The sequence below is a fragment of the Armigeres subalbatus genome, chromosome 2 (assembly GCF_024139115.2).
Source record: "Armigeres subalbatus isolate Guangzhou_Male chromosome 2, GZ_Asu_2, whole genome shotgun sequence".
Lineage (NCBI taxonomy): Eukaryota > Metazoa > Arthropoda > Insecta > Diptera > Culicidae > Armigeres > Armigeres subalbatus.
Window position 1 is genome coordinate 366,555,825 of NC_085140.1, and position 20,612 is coordinate 366,576,436.

The 20,612-nt window shown below is 44.7% G+C and overlaps 1 protein-coding gene across 1 annotated transcript in view; it reads right to left on the minus strand.

The window, feature by feature from the left end:
• Positions 1–813: 813 nt before the first annotated feature.
• Positions 814–20,612, minus strand: part of LOC134213031 (serine protease filzig) — a 268,304-nt gene continuing 248,505 nt past the window's right edge. Inside the window, exons 2-8 of the mRNA XM_062691503.1 lie at positions 13,609–16,604; positions 13,316–13,499; positions 13,026–13,212; positions 12,779–12,963; positions 3,284–3,399; positions 3,063–3,182; positions 814–1,560 (exon numbers count right to left, since the gene is read on the minus strand). Of these exons, the coding sequence (XP_062547487.1) occupies positions 1,396–1,560; positions 3,063–3,182; positions 3,284–3,399; positions 12,779–12,963; positions 13,026–13,212; positions 13,316–13,499; positions 13,609–16,604 (3,953 nt within the window). The 3' untranslated portion in view covers positions 814–1,395. The remainder of the gene's footprint in view (positions 1,561–3,062; positions 3,183–3,283; positions 3,400–12,778; positions 12,964–13,025; positions 13,213–13,315; positions 13,500–13,608; positions 16,605–20,612) is intronic.

Here is a 20,612-nt window from a genome sequence, read left to right on the forward strand (position 1 = left end):
CAGGAAAGGGACGAGCCTGGAATTGAACCCACGACCTCCTGCTAATAAGGCAGAAGCGGTAGCCACTAGACCACCGAGCTCGTCCTCTTAAACCATGTATATCAATGAGGAAAAATTACTATGTATCAGTGTATTGTTGTGTATTTGAATTGAGCGTATATTTAGTATTCGATCACAAACCAGCGATGTTATTCAAAGCATTGTAAAAGATAAATGCTCAATAGATGCTAATCGAATGCTATCAATGCCTTGCATGTTCTATGGCCTGCGAAATATCTAACAATCGGCATTCGATATCACCCAACATGTTTCCATCCCTTTCCCTTTCGCGTTCTTGAAGTTTCAAATCGTTCCGCAGACTCACTAATTGCAATAATAATGATCGTGACCAAGCTGTCATAATTTACCAATTAGTGCAGCAAATTCCCTGCATTATAAATGATTTCCTAAATTGATTGTACCAACCCAAACGGCACCATACTTATCTGGAGTGGAAAATTGCATGAAATCAAAATTACCAACCCTTCCATTCCGTTAAGCTTGAACCAGCACTGCCGCCGGTGGAGATCCCGAATGATGGTGAAATTGTTTGAGTTCGTGATGGAATAGTCATTATGGATGCCTTCATTCTACTTATTCGTGACTTTGGGCCGTAATGCGATAAATCGGGTCCGAAAAGCGAATACGCCGCCCCGAACTCAAATTTTCCGTTTCCGACAGCAACATGCGAGTAACTGTTTATTATTGTTGGTTTAGTTTTGATTGTAAGGAAAGTTTCTTTTTTTTCCTACACAGCACGGAAGATAGGCGATATTTGTAATAGGATTTTTTATTCTTTTTTCGTAATCGAAATAAATTAAAATAATCACATTTTTACACCGTGTCATTGCTTCCCACCCTTTTTCAGTTGATTTCCGTGTGTTTTGTAGATTGGGTTCACGCTTACAAGCTAAACAATAAATAATTTAATAACTAACAACAACAATAAATTAATCCTTAACAATGACTCCAAATCACATCCATCTAATCGTTAGATAAATTATTGCAATTTGTTCCCTAAAACGTAACTACCTACGAACTTTCGCTACCGTCCCAACAGCACACGCTCTCGGTCGCTCATGATGACATTCGCACTCCCAATTCACTCATCCCAACTTTCCCGCACAGTCGCCATCTCATCGCGAAAAACCAAGCGCACCTCCACGTTCCGCTCGTCGTTTCCATATTTTTAGAATGCACACTCATTTGCCATCCATCGCACGCGCACATTACAAACTAATTAAACCGACTCGTGGGGGAGGACGAGGAGGAAAAACGACTTCAATTTTCATCATCATCATCATCATCGTCGTCGTCGTTGTCGTCGTCAGCGCTATTGCCGCCGTCGTTGGGTCTCTATTTCACACCGGTGACACTTCGCAACCAGGGTTTATAGAACGTCGTCCGCATGTAGACTCCGGGCAAGTAGGGGGCCGCACAGCGAATTCCGTGGGATACCGTTCCGACTAGTTCGTAGCGTCCGTCCGTACGCTGCAGCACCAGTGGACCGCCACTGTCACCCTGTGTGCATCAAAGAAAATGGGGTAAGGTGATAGAACAAAAAGTCGAAAGTTAAATTACTAGGGAATTAAAATTATGATGAATGTTGTAATTAACTCGAGGACATATTTAAAAAAATACTTCAATTGATTGCGTTTTATTATTATTTTGTTCAAATCCAGGAATGAGTTACGTGAAGATTTGAGATCGTTTCTCAACGCTTCGAAGATTTAATGTTTACATTGTTAAAGAAATCTTAACAGATTTTTAATATTTTTTACGAACATTAATGACACAAATCATATACCGTTTTGACTCATATCCCGAAGCACATTTTTCACTTCGGAGGTCTTTATGGTACATTATTTCAAATATTTGTATAGACCAATTGTTTCCATCGGGTAGCACAAGAATAGAACTTTCATATAAGTGCTTGGTAATCATATTTTATTGATTATAACCATCAATACTGAATGATTTCATTTTGCCTAATTTGATCTCAAATGCCAAACACGTATAGTGAAAATTGTCTCAAATATCAAACACTTTAATTCAAATTCCGAACACCACCTTAAATGCACTAACATGCAAAATTTCTACGTTCTTTCATTATTGGACAATTTTAATGACCTAAATATGTAACTCTGCCGTGAAAATTCGTTTATTTATACAATAAGAACGGAATATTTCAGATAATTCTCCATCTATTGAGTGTTCGGAATATGAGTCTGTTTGGGATTTGAGTCATACGATACTAATTGCAATTATATTCCTAACATACTATGGTAGAAGTGGGGAAACGGAAGATTGCGTCGTTTACGCGGTCAGTTTTCGTTCTAGAAAAGGAAGTACACGAGAAAAACTGTCAGTATCTTCAACAAAGCTGGGCTCATGAATATTGAAAGTCAGTTTTCTTTTCACGGTAAAAAGATATTGGCCATGCGGCGGCAACCGTTATGAGCCATGCTTCCTGCCAAATTCGTAAGCGGAGTATGAAAGAAAACTGTATCATCTGTTAATCCCTGACCATTCTGACGCATAGGATTTGTGTTGGACTATGTATTAGTTTTAGGTATAACGAAACCGTTGTTCCAATGATTGGACACATGGAAGATGTCGGACGATGAAATGTTGCTGCCCCTTTCCACTAATCAAATAACTAAATTTCGTTATGAATGTTCCTACCGATTCCATTCTAACCTACAGTAATCCGCCTTGACGCCGGTCACTGAGTCAATACAACTAATTGAATTTTCCACCCGACAGACTAGCAAATTGAAACTAAATTCGCTCGGTTGCTCGACGTTGTCTCGCACTAATGACGCATCTCAATCACTGGTGTTCCCTACCCTCGGGAATCTTGTTCAACTGTTGCCGACTGATTCAATTACACCGATAATATTGCCATAACGCTCGGGCATATACAACTCCATAGGAAGTAGAGACTGAATTAATATTTCCATGCTGACCTGGACCCAAGCAGCGTATCAACATTCAACAGCGTACCCAAGGGAGAATCTTACCTCGCAGGAATCTCGCTTGCCGTTCGCGTAACCAGCACAAACGAACGACGGCAGGATCTTCTTGTTGTGTCCGGCCATATGGAACATCTCCTGGCAGACACTGTTCTCTATCACTGGGACCTGCAAGGGAACGAACGAAATTTATCGATAATGCTGCCAGTAAAAGGGGATTACATTTCGCAACAGCAGTGAACGGAACTAATGAAAAATTGATATCCTACCTGAACTTCCTGCAGCACCGAAGGCACTCCGCCACCATAAGTTAATCGTCCCCATCCGGTTACTGTTGCCATTCGGCCGGTGAAGTCAGCCTCGTCTGATGGCATGCAAATTGGCACTGGAAGATGGGAAAGGAAAACGAATCCGTTATGAATGAGTCAACCGATACGGCGAAGCCTGATTATATTTATCCTGCTGTGGAATTAAAATAAAATATAACAACAAACAGTGAAATCGGTGCTATCATACAGGGTCGGTTTAATCAACTATTATATATGGAAGAATTTGCTGGTCCAGTTAGAAACATTCAATTTATTTAAATTCATTATAGGTACATATGCCGCACGTAAAAATTCTCCATTCCATGTTTGTACGTCACTAATGGTAATCCCACAAAGCACGGAGGATCCGCAGATCGTTTTTCACAATTGACACACCTTGTTCACTACGCACACGCCGTCTTATTCACATCGGATCGCCATCGAAAACCATTTCTACCGGGTTACTGGAAACTGCTGACATTCAGGCAACATGCTCGGCCCACGGTAGTCCGTTTTAACGTTGTAGGCGATGGACGGTTCTCAAAACAGCTTATGCAATTTTTAATTCACTACGCGCAGCTGTTGGAAGTGGCATTCCCAACGGAAGAGAAGGTAAGCGCAGCCAATTACAAGAGACTTCGTGGGGCAGTACCAGGCGGGATTTATAGGTGAACGCTATACCACAGATCAGGTGTTCGCCGTACGTCAGGTATTGCAGAAATGCCGCGAATACAACGTGCCCACACATTATCTATTTATCGACTTTAAAGCCGCATATGATACAATCGATCGGGAGCAGATATGGCAGCTAATACACGAACATGGATTTCCGTAAACACTGATACGGTGGATAAAGGCAACGATGGATCGGGTGATGTGCGTAGTTCCAGTTTTATGAGCATCCTCGAGTCCCTACGAAATGCGCAGAGGGTTACGTCAAGGTGATGATCTTTCGTGCCTGCTGTTCAACATCGCTTTAGAGGGAGTAATACGAAGGACAGGGATTGACAGGAGTGATACGATTTTCACGAAGTCCGTTCAGCCATTTTGCTTTGCCGACACCATAAATATTATGGCACGTAATTTTCAGAAGCAACCTACATAAGCCTGAAGAGAGAAGCAAAGCATATCTGACCAGTCATCAATAATATGTCGAAGACGAAAGAGGTTCAAGAGAGGGCAGTGTAATCTATCCAACACGAGTTTGTGATGAAATCGAGGAGGTTGAATCTCCGATAATGATACCAGTAGTAAAATTCGGAGACGCTTCGCGGCAGGAAATTCGCCGCCGCGCCGTACAAAAATGACTATCTAAAGAACGTTTATTAGACCGGTTGTACTCTACGAACACGAGACCTGAACGAAGCTCGTGGAAGACCAACGCGCACTTGGAGTTTTCTAAAAGAAAGTGCTGTGTGCCATCTATGGTGGGGTGCAGATAGCGGACGGTAAGTGGAGAAGGTTAATGAGCCACACGTTGCATAATTTCTTCAGGAATTATTCCGGAATTTCCTCTGGAAATTCCACCGGAAGTTCCTCCGGAATTTTCTCTGGAAATTCCACCGGAAGTTCCTCTGGGAATTCCTCCGGAAGTTCCTCTGGGAATTCCTCCGGAAGTTCCTCTGGGAATTCCTCCGGAAGTTCCTCTGGGAATTCCTCCGGAAGTTCCTCTGGGAATTCCTCCGGAAGTTCCTCTGGGAATTCCTCCGGAAGTTCCTCTGGGAATTCCTCCGGAAGTTCCTCTGGGAATTCCTGCGGAAGTTCCTCTGGGAATTCCTGCGGAAGTTCCTCTGGGAATTCCTGCGGAAGTTCCTCTGGGAATTCCTGCGGAAGTTCCTCTGGGAATTCCTGCGGAAGTTCCTCTGGGAATTCCTGCGGAAGTTCCTCTGGGAATTCCTGCGGAAGTTCCTCTGGGAATTCCTGCGGAAGTTCCTCTGGGAATTCCTGCGGAAGTTCCTCTGGGAATTCCTGCGGAAGTTCCTCTGGGAATTCCTCCGGAAGTTCCTCTGGGAATTCCTCCGGAAGTTCCTCTGGGAATTCCTGCGGAAGTTCCTCTGGGAATTCCTGCGGAAGTTCCTCTAGGAATTCCCTTGGAAGTTCCTCTGGGAATTCCCTTGGAAGTTCCTCTGGGAATTCCTCCGGAAGTTCCTCTGGGAATTCCTGCGGAAGTTCCTCTGGGAATTCCTGCGGAAGTTCCTCTGGGAATTCCTCCGGAAGTTCCTCTGGGAATTCCTGCGGAAGTTCCTCTGGGAATTCCTGCGGAAGTTCCTCTGGGAATTCCTGCGGAAGTTCCTCTGGGAATTCCTGCGGAAGTTCCTCTGGGAATTCCTGCGGAAGTTCCTCTGGGAATTCCTGTGGAAATTCCTCTGGGAATCCCTCCGGAAGTTCCTCTGGGAATTCCTGCGGAAGTTCCTCTGGGAATTCCTGTGGAAATTCCTCTGGGAATCCCTCCGGAAGTTCCTCTGGGAGTTCCTCCGGAAGTTCGTCTGGGAATTCCTCCGGAAGTTCCTCTGGGAAGTCCTCCGGAAGTTCCTCTGGGAATTCCTCCGTAAGTTCCTCTGAGAATCCCTCCGGAAGTTCCTCTGGGAATTCCTCCGGAAGTTCCTCTGGGAATTCCTCCGAATGTTCCTCTGGGAATTCCTCCGGAAGTTCCTCTGGGAATTCCTCCGGAAGTTCCTCTGGGAATTCCTCCGGAAGTTCCTCTAGGGAATTCCTCCGGAAGTTCCTCTGTGCAGAATTCCTCCGGAAGTTCCTCTGGGAATTCCTCCGGATGTTCCTCTGGGAATTCCTCCGGAAGTTCCTCTGGGAATTCCTCCGGAAGTTCCTCTGGGAATTCCTCCGGAAGTTCCTCTGGGAATTCCTCCGGAAGTTCCTCTGGGAATTCCTCCGGAAGTTCCTCTGGGAATTCCTCCGGAAGTTCCTCTGGGAATTCCTCCGGAAGTTCCTCTGGGAATTCCTCCGGAAGTTCCGTCAGGAATTCCTCCGGAAGTTCCGTCAGGAATTCCTCCGGAAGTTCCTCAGAGGATTCCTCCGGAAGTTCCTCTGGGGATTCCTCCGGAAGTTCTTCTGGGAATTCCTCCGGAAAATTCTCTGGGAATTAAGGAATAAGAAACAAAATTTACACATTCTCGAACATGTCACATTGTAAACACACAACACACAGTCAATAAACGTACTGACACAGACAGTTTGAGCAGTACACACGCCGGCATACTCGGGGCAGCAGGGACTTTGTCCAAGGGCTTGACGACCCCTCCCCATGGCCACTGCGAGTTAAACCGGGACCATCGTCCCTAACCCCTAATCCCAAGGCATCAAGCGACCCGTGCCGAGGAAATGCATGGCTAGGGGGATGAAATAATAAGCTAGGCCTTTAACGGAGCCTGTGGGGTACCTGGGCACCCTCCACAGTAATTGTTCATTACCGCGTCATGCTGGGCTCTGGCGTGGTGGACCTCTTTTCCCGAGCAACTCGTGGGACCAAAATGGAAAACCAAGTCAATTCTTCAATTACTAGTAGTAGTGTAGGCAACAACCCCTTCGCAAGAGATGGGTTGTTCAGGTCTCCGCCTAGGAGGCCAGAGGCAATAGTCGGCAGCTCAGTGCGCAGCGCCAGCGTGGGTCACTCAACCTTCCTCTCGGCTAAAAAAAACGCCGGTAGGGGTTGACGGCCCATGGCTTGTGGAGGCGATAAACCTCAAACGCGATGGGCTTTCGGCCTTCGAGGTGGCGACGGAACAGCTGGACGCCATCATCGACTTTGCGTCATCGAAGCATAATATCAGCAAGGACCTCAAGAGGAGCTTGCAGAAACTTCGAAAGTCGATGCTGGACGCCAAGCTGGAGAGGGCGGTCGGGACGGCCAAGTGTAAACCCGTGAAATCGGTGGAGTCGAGGTCTACCCAGACTGAGGCCCAAGGATTCGCGGACTCGGGCAAGGTCGAATCGACCGAAGCGAAGACGGTGGTACCAAAGTCTACCCAGACTGAGGCTCAAGTATTTGCGGGTACGTCGGGGGTGACTGCTCCAACGGGGGAGGAAGGACCTGGAAAGGTCCGTCCACTCAGGAAAGACGGTGGTAAGGGGTTACGGCAGGCTGAAAGTTCTCAGCCGCACCAGACCAGGGAAATAGAGGGGGATGACGCCTCCTGGACCCTGGTCAAGAACAAAAGGTAACCGAAGACGTAAAGGGCCGAAAAGATGGCCCAGGCGAATGAGAGTAGCAAGAAGTCTAGGGTAGGCGCCAATCGCTCCAGGATGCCCTAGTCATCACGGTGGACGAGGCTAAGTACTCGGACGTTTTGAAGGCGATGAGGAGTGACGTCAAGCTCGGTGAACTCGGCGCCGACGTACGTCGAATAAGACGTACCCGGATGGGCGGATGATCGTTGAGCTGAAGCGGGGCGTCTCGCAAAAGGGCGCCGCCTTCAAGAAGTTGGCGGAGGAAGTTCTAGGCGAGACGGTCAAGATGAGAGCACTCACTACGGAGGTGAATCTAAGAGTTAAAGACCTGGACGAGATCACCGAAGTCGAAGAGCTCGTCACGGCACTGCGGCGATAGTGTGAAGTGGAGACGCCCCCCTACGAAAAGGTCCGGCAGGGACGCAGGTAGCATTGGTTCGGCTATCTGCAGCGGACGCCTCCAAGGTAGTCAAGTTAGGGAGCGTCAAGGTGGGATGGTCGATATGCCCTGTGGGCATCTACGAGCAACCCGAAGTTTGCTTTAAGTGCCTGGAACCGGGGCACAAGCAATGGGACTGCAAAGGCCCTGACAGAAGCAATCTCTGCCGACGCTGCGGATTGGAGGGACATAAGGCACAATGCTGCACGAACCCTCCCAATTGTTTGATTTGTTCCAGCAAAGCTGTGAACAGCAAGCACCCCATGGGGGGTTCGATGTGCCCGGCGTTTAAGCGTGCTGCAAAATCACAGTGCAGGTAACACAGCTGGCTTGCTCGGCCTCGCCCGAGTGTTTGGTGTGCGCAGGTTTAGAGGAAACGGCGGAACACGTGTTGTTCGTGTGCCCACGTTTTCGCGCAATGCGTGACCACATGCTTGCCACATGTGGTCTGGACACTACCCCGGACAACCTAGTTCGGAGGATGTGTAAAGATGAAGTTGGCTGGAACGCCGTTTTATCGGCTATCGCCCAAATCGTCTCGGAGCTACACAGAAGGTGGCGCGTGGACTCAAGGATGGCTAGTTCAGGCGCAAATAAGTGGTGGTCCAAGGGATCGGAGTCGGCTTCATGGGTCATACCGGTGGTCATGCTCTGTGGTCGAACTCGATCCTTTTATCGAACAAGTGGCCGCGCGAAGAACAACATGGTATCGTCGCTTTCGCGGCGTCCTCGTCAAGGGTCCTCGTCAAGGCTGGGGCAGGCATAGGCACCGCGCCGGCAAGTCCCTCTGTGTGCTGGCGAATAGGCCCTATCGCAGAAAGGTCAATTTGGGGTGCACGCGGCATCATCATTCTTGATACCAGTCGTGCAGAGGGAAGCAGGCGCGAAGTCGACCCTTCCCACCTTCCGAGGACATAGGGCGTGGTAAGGCCACCTGGAAAGCCGGCAATGCGCTGGCACGATACCATGGTGTTCTTCTAAAAAAGCGAGTCACGATGTTCGGTGCTGCAAGGACACGCAGCTAACCTCGAAGGTGCGTTGTGCACTGGCCCCCCTTTGAAGCATTACTTTCTGGTTGTACCGAAGGGACTATGGGCTTGGCGGCAATGGAAACGGTTAAGCGGGTCGGGGATGCAGTCCTGCCTCCCTCGTTTGCTGTTGGAGATGGTCCCTAACCCCGCACTTCCTGGACAACCCAGGATGTCTGTTGAGCAGATTCCCCCTCCATTGCTTAGGAAGGAAAAAAAATGGGTCACTGTTTCAAGTACTTAGAATGCTTGATTGAATGTATCTGAGGACAAGAAGACTAAAATATAAGAGACCTTTATGAACGATTTTGCTATCCGACCTCCAGGATGCCGGTGAGAGCGATGACCCATTCTCACCCCCAGACCCATTGTCACCCCCGATGGCGGTAGTTCAGGATTCTTTAATCTCCCTCATGGAAAGATTCAAGGAGTGTAAGGAAATGATAAGCTTTCATGCTCCACAGTTCCAAGCAATCAAACACCAGTTTGAATCAAGCAAAACTTGTTCATCAAACTTGAACACGCAACGACACAGCTGAATAGGTAGTTTTCCAGCATAGGTATAGAAATAGATTCCTAATAGCCACTTGAAAAGAATATGGACAACCCTTCTCGCTTAACTTTTCAAAGGACCTAAGTAACATTTTTTCATGAATTAATTTGAATAGCGGAATCAACAGAACAACATGAAAACTTTTGATTGCAGTACTCAAATTAATTCATGAAAAAATGTTACTTAGGACCTTTGAAAAGTTAAGCAAGTCTTCTGGACAATCTTCATATTTTTGTCTAGTTTCGTCCTTTTGCGTTCAAACTGTTGACCAAATTATGATTTAATTCCATCTATCCTTTAAAAGGCAACCTGGAATATAAAAAGCATTGATAATGATGATGGAATTGAAGCGAAAATGTTAAGTAATTGATTTCATAGACATCCTCAGGAAATTTTTGACATTTACCGTGGATAATCAAAATTCGGACACCCTCAAACTTCGGACGCTTCAATTCGTATGGGAAATTTTCTGAAATATTTCATCGAAATGTTTCGTCAAGCTGGATGGGAAAGACTAATAGTTTTCGGTTAGTTAGTATAGTTACATTTTAATAAGACATGTTAAAACGATGCGACGAAATGATTAAAAGTCAGTCTGAACTGTGCAGCGGATTTTTTTTTTCAATTATTCTTCCCGGTACTGTGTAATAAGGTGTCCGAAGTTTGAATCTTTGTGTCCGAAATATGAATCCAACCCGCCGGTGTCCGAGGTTTAAATCAAACAGAAGCCGGACATTTTCATAAATTGTAAACATTCTTCGCAATATCTTGCACATGTTAAATACGTAGTTAAAAGATGAATACTGAACTTAGTTATTGCAATGGTGATTTAAACGGTGTGATTTAAAATGTGAGTTAACATGGTTATTGTATATCAGAAAGTGCTTAAGCGTCCGAAGTTTGAGTTTGCAACGGTATATATTTTATTTAAAAACTGATGTTGTATCTTGGCAGACTTGATGAGTTCCATTATTTTTTACCTCTTGAATGTCAAACTGAGTGGAACTCACACCGTCATTGCCGAGCGCAAAACACTGAATGGATTCCCTGCATTTTCACTAGTAGATGTTGAACTAGCATTTCTTCACTTTCTTCCGTGATTGTAAGGACGTGGCCAGGTATGCAACTGCTATTGTGTAGGAAAAGGTACTTATCTCAAGTTTCAATTTGCGACAATATACAGTGGATTGCTCAATTGAGCATTGATAGTCATTTTCTGTTGACAACGCATTCCTTCGAAGTCCGTTCCTGCTTAAACAGTCCCCCAATCCCATTGGAAAACTAAAATATTACAAATTTAATCCACGGTGGCACATTGTCTCTATATAATTTATCACAACCAGAATTGCGTTCGCCCGAGCTGATCCCAGTGGGTATACGGGAATCGTGTGACAAGCCAAACGACGCGGCAAGCCGGAAGGAAACCACGAAAAAGTTCTCGTTAGGATTGCGAGGCACGTGAAGCTAGCGCACCACGACTGATAGTGATGGTCTTTAAGGACATTGTAGAAGCAGTACTACTTAAGGCTATCGCAATGGCTGGTAGCTCGATATTTCAGTATTTTAAAAGTAGGTTCCGGCCAATGTGCTTTCAATTTAAAATACCATTCGATGATTGAGTGTACATTTAAAAACATTTAAAGCGCTCCATGTTGAACGGATTGACAAGAAAGTGTCCGAAGAAGATTTTTATATTGTTTCAAAACATACTCACTACTCTGTCGACCTTATACCTAATGAACATGAAACTTCCACTTTCCTTGGAGCGGAAAGATTTATCAACCCAACAGTTTCTGCAGCTCGGAACGCAACTACCAGGATACAAGTCGGATGACAATTTTTCTTCCTTGCATAATACGTTCTGCTCACGGAGTAAAGCATGTGGCGTGGTGAGCTGAATTTATTATCGGAATTGTTATCAGATTGGTGTTTTGATTCTGTTTACCAGAATCTATTGTTGGGAATAAATGTAGTTGATTGTTTCGCTTACGGGTGACGATATTAGTATGGGTAGTACCGCAGGTTAGACATACATCATCTTCAACGAATTATCCCTGTCTCGGTACAATATCAGAAATCAGCAAACGTCGCAATGTTATGTAAAGAATACTACACCGAAACGACTTGCTGAAGGAAATATAAGCTTTATTTTATTTGAGATTTCATTCAGAAAATGAAACAGACAATAACGAGCAAAAGCGTAGGAGTATTCCTACGAAAGCACGTTCCAATCCAAAGACGAAGTACATGATAGGAAGAGTCTCAAGAGAGGTCAATGTAAGCCACCCACCACGAGTTTCTATCGGTGGTGACAAAATCGAGGTGGTTGAAGAATTCGTGCACTTGGGCTCACTGGTAACCGCCGATAACGATACTAGCAGAGAAATTCGGAGACGCATCATGGCAGGAAGTCGTACGTACTTTGGACTCCGCAAAACGCTCCGATCGAATAGAGTTCGCCGTCGTACCAAACTGACTTTCTACGATTATTAAACCGGTAGTTCTCTACGAACACGAGACCTGGACGATGCTCGTGGAAAACCAACGCGCACTGAGAGTTTTCGAAAGGAAAGTGCTGCGTACCATCTATAGTGGGGTGCAGATGGCGGACGGTACGTGGAGGAGGCGAATGAACCACGAGTTGCATCAGCTGTTGTGAGAACCATCCATCATACACACCGCGAAAATCGGAAGACTGCGGTGGGCCGGGCACGTAGCCAGAATGTCGGACAGTAATCCGGTGAAAATGGTTCTCGACAAAGATCCGACAGGAACAAGAAGGCGAAGCGCACAGCGGGCAAGGTGGATCGATCAGGTGGAGGACGATTTGCGGACCCTCCGCAGACTGCGTGGTTGGCGAAGTGCAGCCACGGACCGAGCTGAATGGAGAAGACTTTTAGGTATTGCACATCACTCCGGCCTTAGTCTGGTAATGTAAAGGTGAATGACAACTTTTTTTGCATTTCACAATCAAATGCATTTAGCATTAACGCACTATTTATTGAACGTATAAGGAGGAAGTGGAAGCTTTTGCGTTTTCTTACTCTTCATACTGCAAAATGAATTGCTTGAAATAATTTTTAGTATGGAAAAGGGAGGTTATAGTCTTCGAAAAATCCGTTTCGTGATTAGCTTACAGATTGCTTGAGATTCATTGCATATGATATGAACTGAAAATTTGGTTTTGTATTTTGGCAAATGCGCTGTCCAAATAAAGTTGCTTTTTGTTCAGTATAAATAGCAAAACTACTCACCAATATGAACATCGTAGTGGATGGGACTTTCCAGTTCGAGGATGGCAAGATCGTTCTCGAAGGTGGCCGCATCGTACTGCCGGTGCACAATGACTCGCTTCACGTTCTTGGTGACGGACCGTTTCGTTTCCAGGTCGCTCGAGATGTCAAACTCTCCAAACACGGCTACCAACGAGGCCAGGAAGCTGTAATTAAATAACGGATTTTAATCTGAATCTTCCCTGGGGTCCAACAGCCACCAAATTACCCCGGCTGACAGTGGGCAGCCGTTACGACGTATTCGTTCGTGATCAACACTCCGCCGCACTTGTTCTTGGTGAACAGCCCGAGCCAGGTCGACTCCCGGACCAACACCTGCCACGGCCATTCACCGAACTTGGCTGCCTTTCCTCCAACGACACGAGCACTCTTCATCAGTGGTCGCTGACCGCAAACTTTGTGGGACAGATAGAAAAAGAAACGATACGACGGAAAAGGTTAGTTAAAATCTGCTAAGAAAGTGTTTGCCGGATGATAACCGGAGATCGAGTTCATTACGTATTTTTCTTGGCGCTTGGTCGTCACCCGTCTCGTTGGTTTCCTCGCCGACATCCTCGTCTTCCTCTTCCTCCTCCACGGCGTTCTCCTCCTCGTCGATGATTTCGTCTTCCGGGGCCGGGGTGGTGCTGGTGCTGGTGGTGGTCGTCGTCGTCGTCGGTCGCTTGGTGGTACGCTTCGTCGCCTATAAGAGCGATGGTGGTTTCTTGAACTGACAAAAGAGAGGAACACATATTTTGCGCGGCTAGTCAGGAGCCCTACACCGCCGGCACCACCGTTGGAACAGAACTTACCTTCGTCGGTTTGCGGGTGGTCGTCCCCTGTTCAGCGTCGGCAGATGGCGGTCGTGTGGGTTTCTTGGACGGCTTTTTCGATGGTCGAGGTTTCTTGGTGGTGGATGACGGCTTGGATGCGGTTGTGGCTGGTTTTTCGTCGGCCTGTACATTGTCGTTCGTTGTTGGTTTTGGACGTGTGGACGTGGAACTTGGTTTCGGCTTAGTGCTGGATGGCTTTGCTGGTTTCGTAGGCGAGTCAAGGTTTGTCGTCGTTACCGGTTTTGTCGAAGATGATGAAGTTGGTTTTGTCGAGTTACTTGGTCTTTTGGTCTTGGTGGGTTTCTTGGATGGCTTGGACACTGGCTTTGTGCTGGACGAGGATGAATCCTGTTGGATTATAGAAGGTTTGGGAGTGGTTGGCTTCTTTGTACTTGACGAAGACGTGGAGTTGGACGGTTTCTTGCTACCACTGGGACGCTTCTTCTTCTTCTTGGTGACTGGTTTGGTAGTTGCACTCGTGGACTTTATCCTTTCGGTAGTAGTAGTGGAAGCTGTGGTTGCTTCACCAGAAGTTAATCCACTCAGGGTGAGGTTTTTCCTTTCCTTTAGAATAGCTTCCAGTTCTTCAAAATTCCCGTTGAATGATTCCACGATTTTGTTCACCAGCATGTTGACCTTGTCTTCATCCTTTATACCGGAGAAGTGATCATTCTCGATTTTCGTCATGTTGCTCATCATAGTATCCGTTAGATTGAGGTTAGGGTTTCTAACCGGTGGGAAGTTGTTGATGTCGTCTGGCGTAGTGTAGAGTTCGTTTTTCATAGTAGATGACTCGACAGCTTGTGCAATGTAGATGTGGGTGGGTGCTTGATTTGGAGGAATTCGATTCACAGGAGTCGATGGTCCATAAGGAGAGTAGGTGGAAGATGCAATATGACCGATTACATTGTTGCTATCTACGATTGTGTAGATCGAAGTAGATGATACGGTGGGGGTGACTCCAGGTCGTTTTGTTACTCCAAAGTAACCTTCATCGGCGAAGTCAGCAAGGGATGAAACGTAGACTGGTGGAGGTGTGTTTTCATAATAACCCGGGCGCTGATTACTCACAGGACTGGTTAATTTATTATTCCAAGTGCTTGAGGTTACAAGTCCTTGAACTGGTTTAGGCGTGATGTGGACAGTTGGTGATGGATGATCGGAAGCACTGGCAATGTGGACGTAGTTCACGTTGCTCACAGGAACCGGGGATTGGTGGGAAAGCGTCGACGATTGGACAATAAATTCGGGTAGATTTACGGTTGTGGGCGCTGGTCTTTTCGATGGACTGGTGGTCACTTTCTTAGTTGGTTGAATAGAAGAGACTGCAACAGGTGCAGAAGTTGATGCGGCAGTGTAGTGTCCAGGTGAGACTGGATGCTCTCCTTCGCTTGTGATGAGAATTGGCCGTTGGTTTCCGCCGGCTGTGATGATAAGTTTGTTTGGTGGTGGACGAGCAGTCGATACGGAGGACAGAGCTGGGTCTTTTTGAGTCACAGCTGTCGTTCCGTATCCGCTCGTCAGTAAGGTAGCTTGGACTACAACCGGTTCCAGAATGGGCCGTCTCGTAGGCTTTGAACTGTACACATAGCTGGTCGAAGGGACCTTAGTCGATAATGAGGTGGATGAAGGGCTTGTCTTCTGGGGTTTGGTAATGTAGAAACTGGTCGGTCCATATTTATCGTAATCGATGGAGGAAGTCACGTTCGATGCCTGTGAGGTGGTCTCGGGTTGCGGAGTCTGAGAAGTCTCGGTCACGTTGTCCTGTTTAATGTCCGAGTCCGTGTCGTATTGAGGTCCGAGGTTCGTATCGTTCAGCATCAGTATGATCGATTCGATCGAATGAATGTTGTTGGCGGATACAGTTGGTTTTGTTGTTTGGTTTTCGTTGTCTTTGGAGTCACTAGAAATAGTATGTACAAGTACGAAGTTGTTTGGTTCGGTTGCTTTTGTTGGCTTAGGTTTAGGTTTGAACTGAGGCTTTGGGTGGGTAATTTTCAGTGGTTTTTCTGTGGTTAGCACCTCCGTTCCGATTTCCTGGTTGGAGAAATCGTTGGGGCCGGCATAACTTTGATCAACTGCTCCGTTCTCGTTGAAGAGGTCCGTTTCGGCTTCCGGATGTGTGATATCACTGTGATCGAACAGCTGATTCTCCTGGTAGATCTGGTTGGCTATGATTTGAACTCCGCTCGAGGTGATGTCTGTTGATGATTCGGGAGACGCAGAAGGGGCCGTATCGCTATCAGCAAAGTGCTCGTTATATTTGTTCAGTGAAGAAGGAATCTCTGAGCTATAGACGTTATTATGGTTATCGATCTTGACGTAGCTGACATCATTCGCAACAGGCGGTGGCGGAATCGTTGTAAACAAATCGACTTCCTCCGACTTTATGTTTGAAGTGGACGGAGAATACACGGATACTGCATTATTTGATAACTGATAATTATGACTGTGCAAACTGCTCTGCATGATATCTTCGTCCAAATCATCATTGGTAATGTAATTGTTATTGAGCTTGTTGAACAAAGGCCTTTCACTGGATGGAGCACTCGGCATACTCGCGCTTCCAGTGGAATCTTTCGCAGGCGCTGCCAGTTTGATTGGCTCGTAATTGATTATGGACCCATAGCCAGGTGCTGATCCGGACAGTTGGCTTCCAAATTTTTCATACTGACTGGCTATCGCTGAGCTGAGCGGAGACTGAGAAGTGGTTTCCATGTCATCCGTATAGTTGTACTGCTCCAACAAGGAGTCTGCCACCATTGCCACGTCGTTCGTCAATGGCAATTCGCAGCATGTTCCGAAAAGGAAGCCATCCATACAAGCTCCAACCACTTCCCCTTGTCGTTGAAAGCACTCGTGATTGAACATACAGATCGTTGGCCCCCGCCGCTCGGAATCCCGCTTCAACAGTGACCGTGTTGCGTTGCAAAATTTTGGCGTTATTCGGTAGCCTCCGAACAGTTTCCGGCTCTCTGAAATGAAACAACGAAAATAGAACAATTTATATTGGATTTCTATTATCGAATCGAATTTAATCAAGTGAAAATTCTCTTCAAATGGTATCTAATAGCAAAGTTGAAACGTTTTATGTCATTTGATTTTATACGCTTCCTCTTTCTAAGAAGCTGAGCAAGGCTCATAGTTCAGTCAGATATAATTCTATTATGACAAACATTGATTGGCTTGTTTCTGTTGGTCTATTTTTGTATTGAAGAGTTTTGCTTCGCTACATGCTCACGTTCGCTAAAACGGAAAATGCTGGAAAATATAAATTGAATAAACGTGTTTAGAATTTGTTTATATTTATGAAGCTAGCATACTTGTTTAAAATATACAACAAGACAATTTTTTTAAACCGAAAAGAATTTGGCAAGCAATTGGTAACGAAACAGGTGAATGCTTTTAAGTAATATTTTCACCCTTTGAAGCACATTCCATTCAGAATCACCATATTACAGTTTCTTCTTGGATATAGCGTGATGAACTGTTTGTGATATCAGTAGAAGAACTCTAATCATTCGAGTAACTCTAATCGATTTGATTGGCGTTGGTGCATATTAAGTGTCACACGTTTGAACCGTAAGCTTAAGCCATCATTACAGATTAGATGTTTATGTGTTCTGCGCTATGATATGCCAAGTTGACGATAATACCATCGGAAGCATTGTAGAGGTATTAAGACGTACCATGATGGATAAATCCAATCACCAAGAATTGACATTTATGGTGGACATTAAACTTCATGAAAACGATTTTTCCTTAATTGCTGATTGGATAATTAATCATGCAAACAGATTTCCTACTGAATGGCATCTTGATCACCCGCTATCCTTATTGGCTTTTGTAGTAGTATTAATTTGTATATCAACTCAAATTGGACACCAAGGCATAGAAAAAATAAAATAAAATCTAAACTTGATCATTTTTAATTTTTTGACATCCGTTGTTTCTCTATCCACACTTTTCATTTCTTATTCCGCATTTCTTGTTTTTGGGTGTTGTTTTAAACTCAATAAATGCCTACATCAAACATCAATTATGTGAAGAATTGAAGAAATGCGTTCTATTTCATAATTTCCTCTACACACTTCTAATTATTTTAATCTCACTCTTTATTTCTCACTAGCAGACCCGACGAACTTTGTTTCGCCTAAAATTGATTTATTCTCTGATTAATTCTCGAGTTATGAAAAAAATGATGTCGCATTTGTATGGGAGCCCTCCTTTCTAAATGGGGAAGGAGTCTCAAACCATCTTAAGAACCTTCCCCGGCCCCAAAAACCTCTGTTTCGGAGTCTATAAGGTTCAGACAGACAGAAATTAATTTTTATGTATATAGATTTATCACTCCCAACTTTGCCTTCCCTTTATCTGTATTTTTAAAGTCGCATTTCTCACTCTTGGTATTCAACACTTTCCATTCTTTATTTAGTTACAATTTTTTATATCTCGCTTCTCGTTCTTCACGCGTTACACTTTGTTAAACAAGCGCCATTTGGCCGAAAGTCATTTGGCCAAAGGCCTTTAAGCTGAAGGTTGTGTGGCCAAATATGCCATTTGGCCGAGTAAAACGAAAGGCCGCAACCAATTTGGCTAGAAGACATTCGGAAGAAAAAATCATTTGCCCGAAATGTATATACAGCCGAAATGGTAATTTAGCCGAAAAAGTCGATCGCCGAATAGGTCATTTGGATGAAAACTCCATTTAGCCTAATCGGTAGATTGGTAGGAAAGACTATTCGGGCGAAAACGCCATTCTGCTGAATTGCATTGGGCTAAAAATACCGTTTCGCCGGAATGGTCATTTGGCCGAACAATAGTAGGGTCCGCGACGTTAGGCATAAATACGTTGGGCATAATAGACGTTAGGCATAATTTGAGAAAGAGCTAAATTGATATTGCTTGATAGAGAAACACCTCTCCGTTAGTGTCGATCGATCGGGTAGGTTGTGTACATGTGGTTGGTTCCGTTGATCCAATCATAAATAATGACTAACAGTATCAAGCTGACTATGTTTAGTGACGCATTAATAATTATAATTGATTTCAATATGAACAATCCTTTGAATGTTCTGTCGTTGACGTTCAGAGAAAGTTCTGATATAAACGACATTTTGTTCAGCGTTCAAGATGTCATTGGCCCCGTATAAAAATGTCCCTTATTTATTCGAAAAATTATTACCTCTAAAACGTTCAGGTACGTAGAAAGGCTTCAATTAACTATTTTTTTTTTATAAATGGTTTCAGAGATTCGCACTCATAGCTATAATTCATTATACGAATTAAGGGAGTATCATTCCGAAGGTACGAGGTGGACCTCCATAGCCTATACAATTATTATTTGAAAGATGACATTCAACAAACCTATTTTTCCTATTGCGTTACTCATCGACGCAACGAATTCCTTAACGGGTTGCCGAAAAAAAATCGATGATAAGTTTTCGTTGATTTGAATTAAAAGTTTTTTTTATTATCTCACGGAAAAGTTAGTATACTAAGGTATGTATTTACCTCTAATGAGCATCCACCATTATTAATAAAGTGCACATTCTTTGTATCTAGTTTCCTTCTATCTTCTATTACTGGCAATCTATTTCATATCCTTCGTTTAACTGCCGAATGATACACGCTAGAGTTATTTACAAGCGAGAAAAAAAAGAATGGTAAATTTGGCGATATGAGCAACGTGTGTGATAAACGCTTACCACGCTACTACAATAGAAACAAAAAACAGCAGACGCATGGTAGTTACAGCAGTTGAAATGAATGCAGTCTCATAATATATAATAGTTCACACTCTCGCAAAGAGTAATGAGCTTGACAGGCTATAACCAAATCGATATTTCAACACAAATTTATTTTCACGCGTTTGTGAAAAAATCCGGTAATGCTTACGCACCAAAGTAATTATTCAGAGAAAAATAGGCTTGTGATATCAATGAGCATGAGCATGAGCATGAGCATGATTGACCGCCCACGGTTGCTCCTCCGTTATTGCCAGGTCAGCTGTAGTTACACAGAGAACCAACAGAAGTTTATGACTAACATCATCTTCAATGTGTAAGAACTGGTGACCCAAAAAATAAGCAATACCAGCGCCGGCCGTGTCCGAATGCAGGTCAATTAGGGAATAGGTAGGAAATTGTTGACGTGATACTCGCTTTGATAGAAGCCGACGAGTCATCTGCACTTCCACGAGAGATCACCGGGATGTTAGATATATGGGGTAGGGAGTGTGGCAGGTTTCGTTTTGGTAAACGGTATGCCGTGTATAGCGTGTAGTTTGATCGATGAAAACAATACTATTTGTTCAAAGGCCGCACAAAGCAGAACAAAATTTCGGTGATCGGCTGATCGTTCTGCTTACCGCACAAAGCAGAATCAAACTATGATGACCGGCCGATCATTCGGCTTACTGAAGAAAACACGTCTGGACGCGATCTCCAATCATTCTACGTCCAATACAAAACGAACAATTCTGCACTGTTTCATTGTTTGTTTCACTTTCCAATTTACAATAGGCTTGTGATATCTATGCAGTATTAACTAGTGTCAAGGTCATACAGATTGGACACCCTGCTCCGTTGTGGGCTTTCTTAGTTTTCAACGTCGCGTTGTTTGGTACGGTTAGCTTAATCTAATGAGCGAAATGGAGGACATCGAAGTCGCAATTTTGAAATCGGCGCGTGGCGGCGATATGTTGGCGATATCCCTATATATATTTCATTGCAATCGCAAAATGGTAATTATATCTAATAGGCTTTTAGTAGATAATGCATGTAATTATTGTTGGCTGTATTTGTCTCTCATGCAGATCGAGAACAATACATATTATTGGGAATGCCGCGAGCGCTGCCATAATGCTAATGCACATAAAAAATGCCCAGCCAGAGCAAGGACCACAATGGTGAACGGTCAACATAAGGTTCTGGGCCTCACCGAACATAACCATCCCCCAAATCCAGCTAGCAGTCAAATCG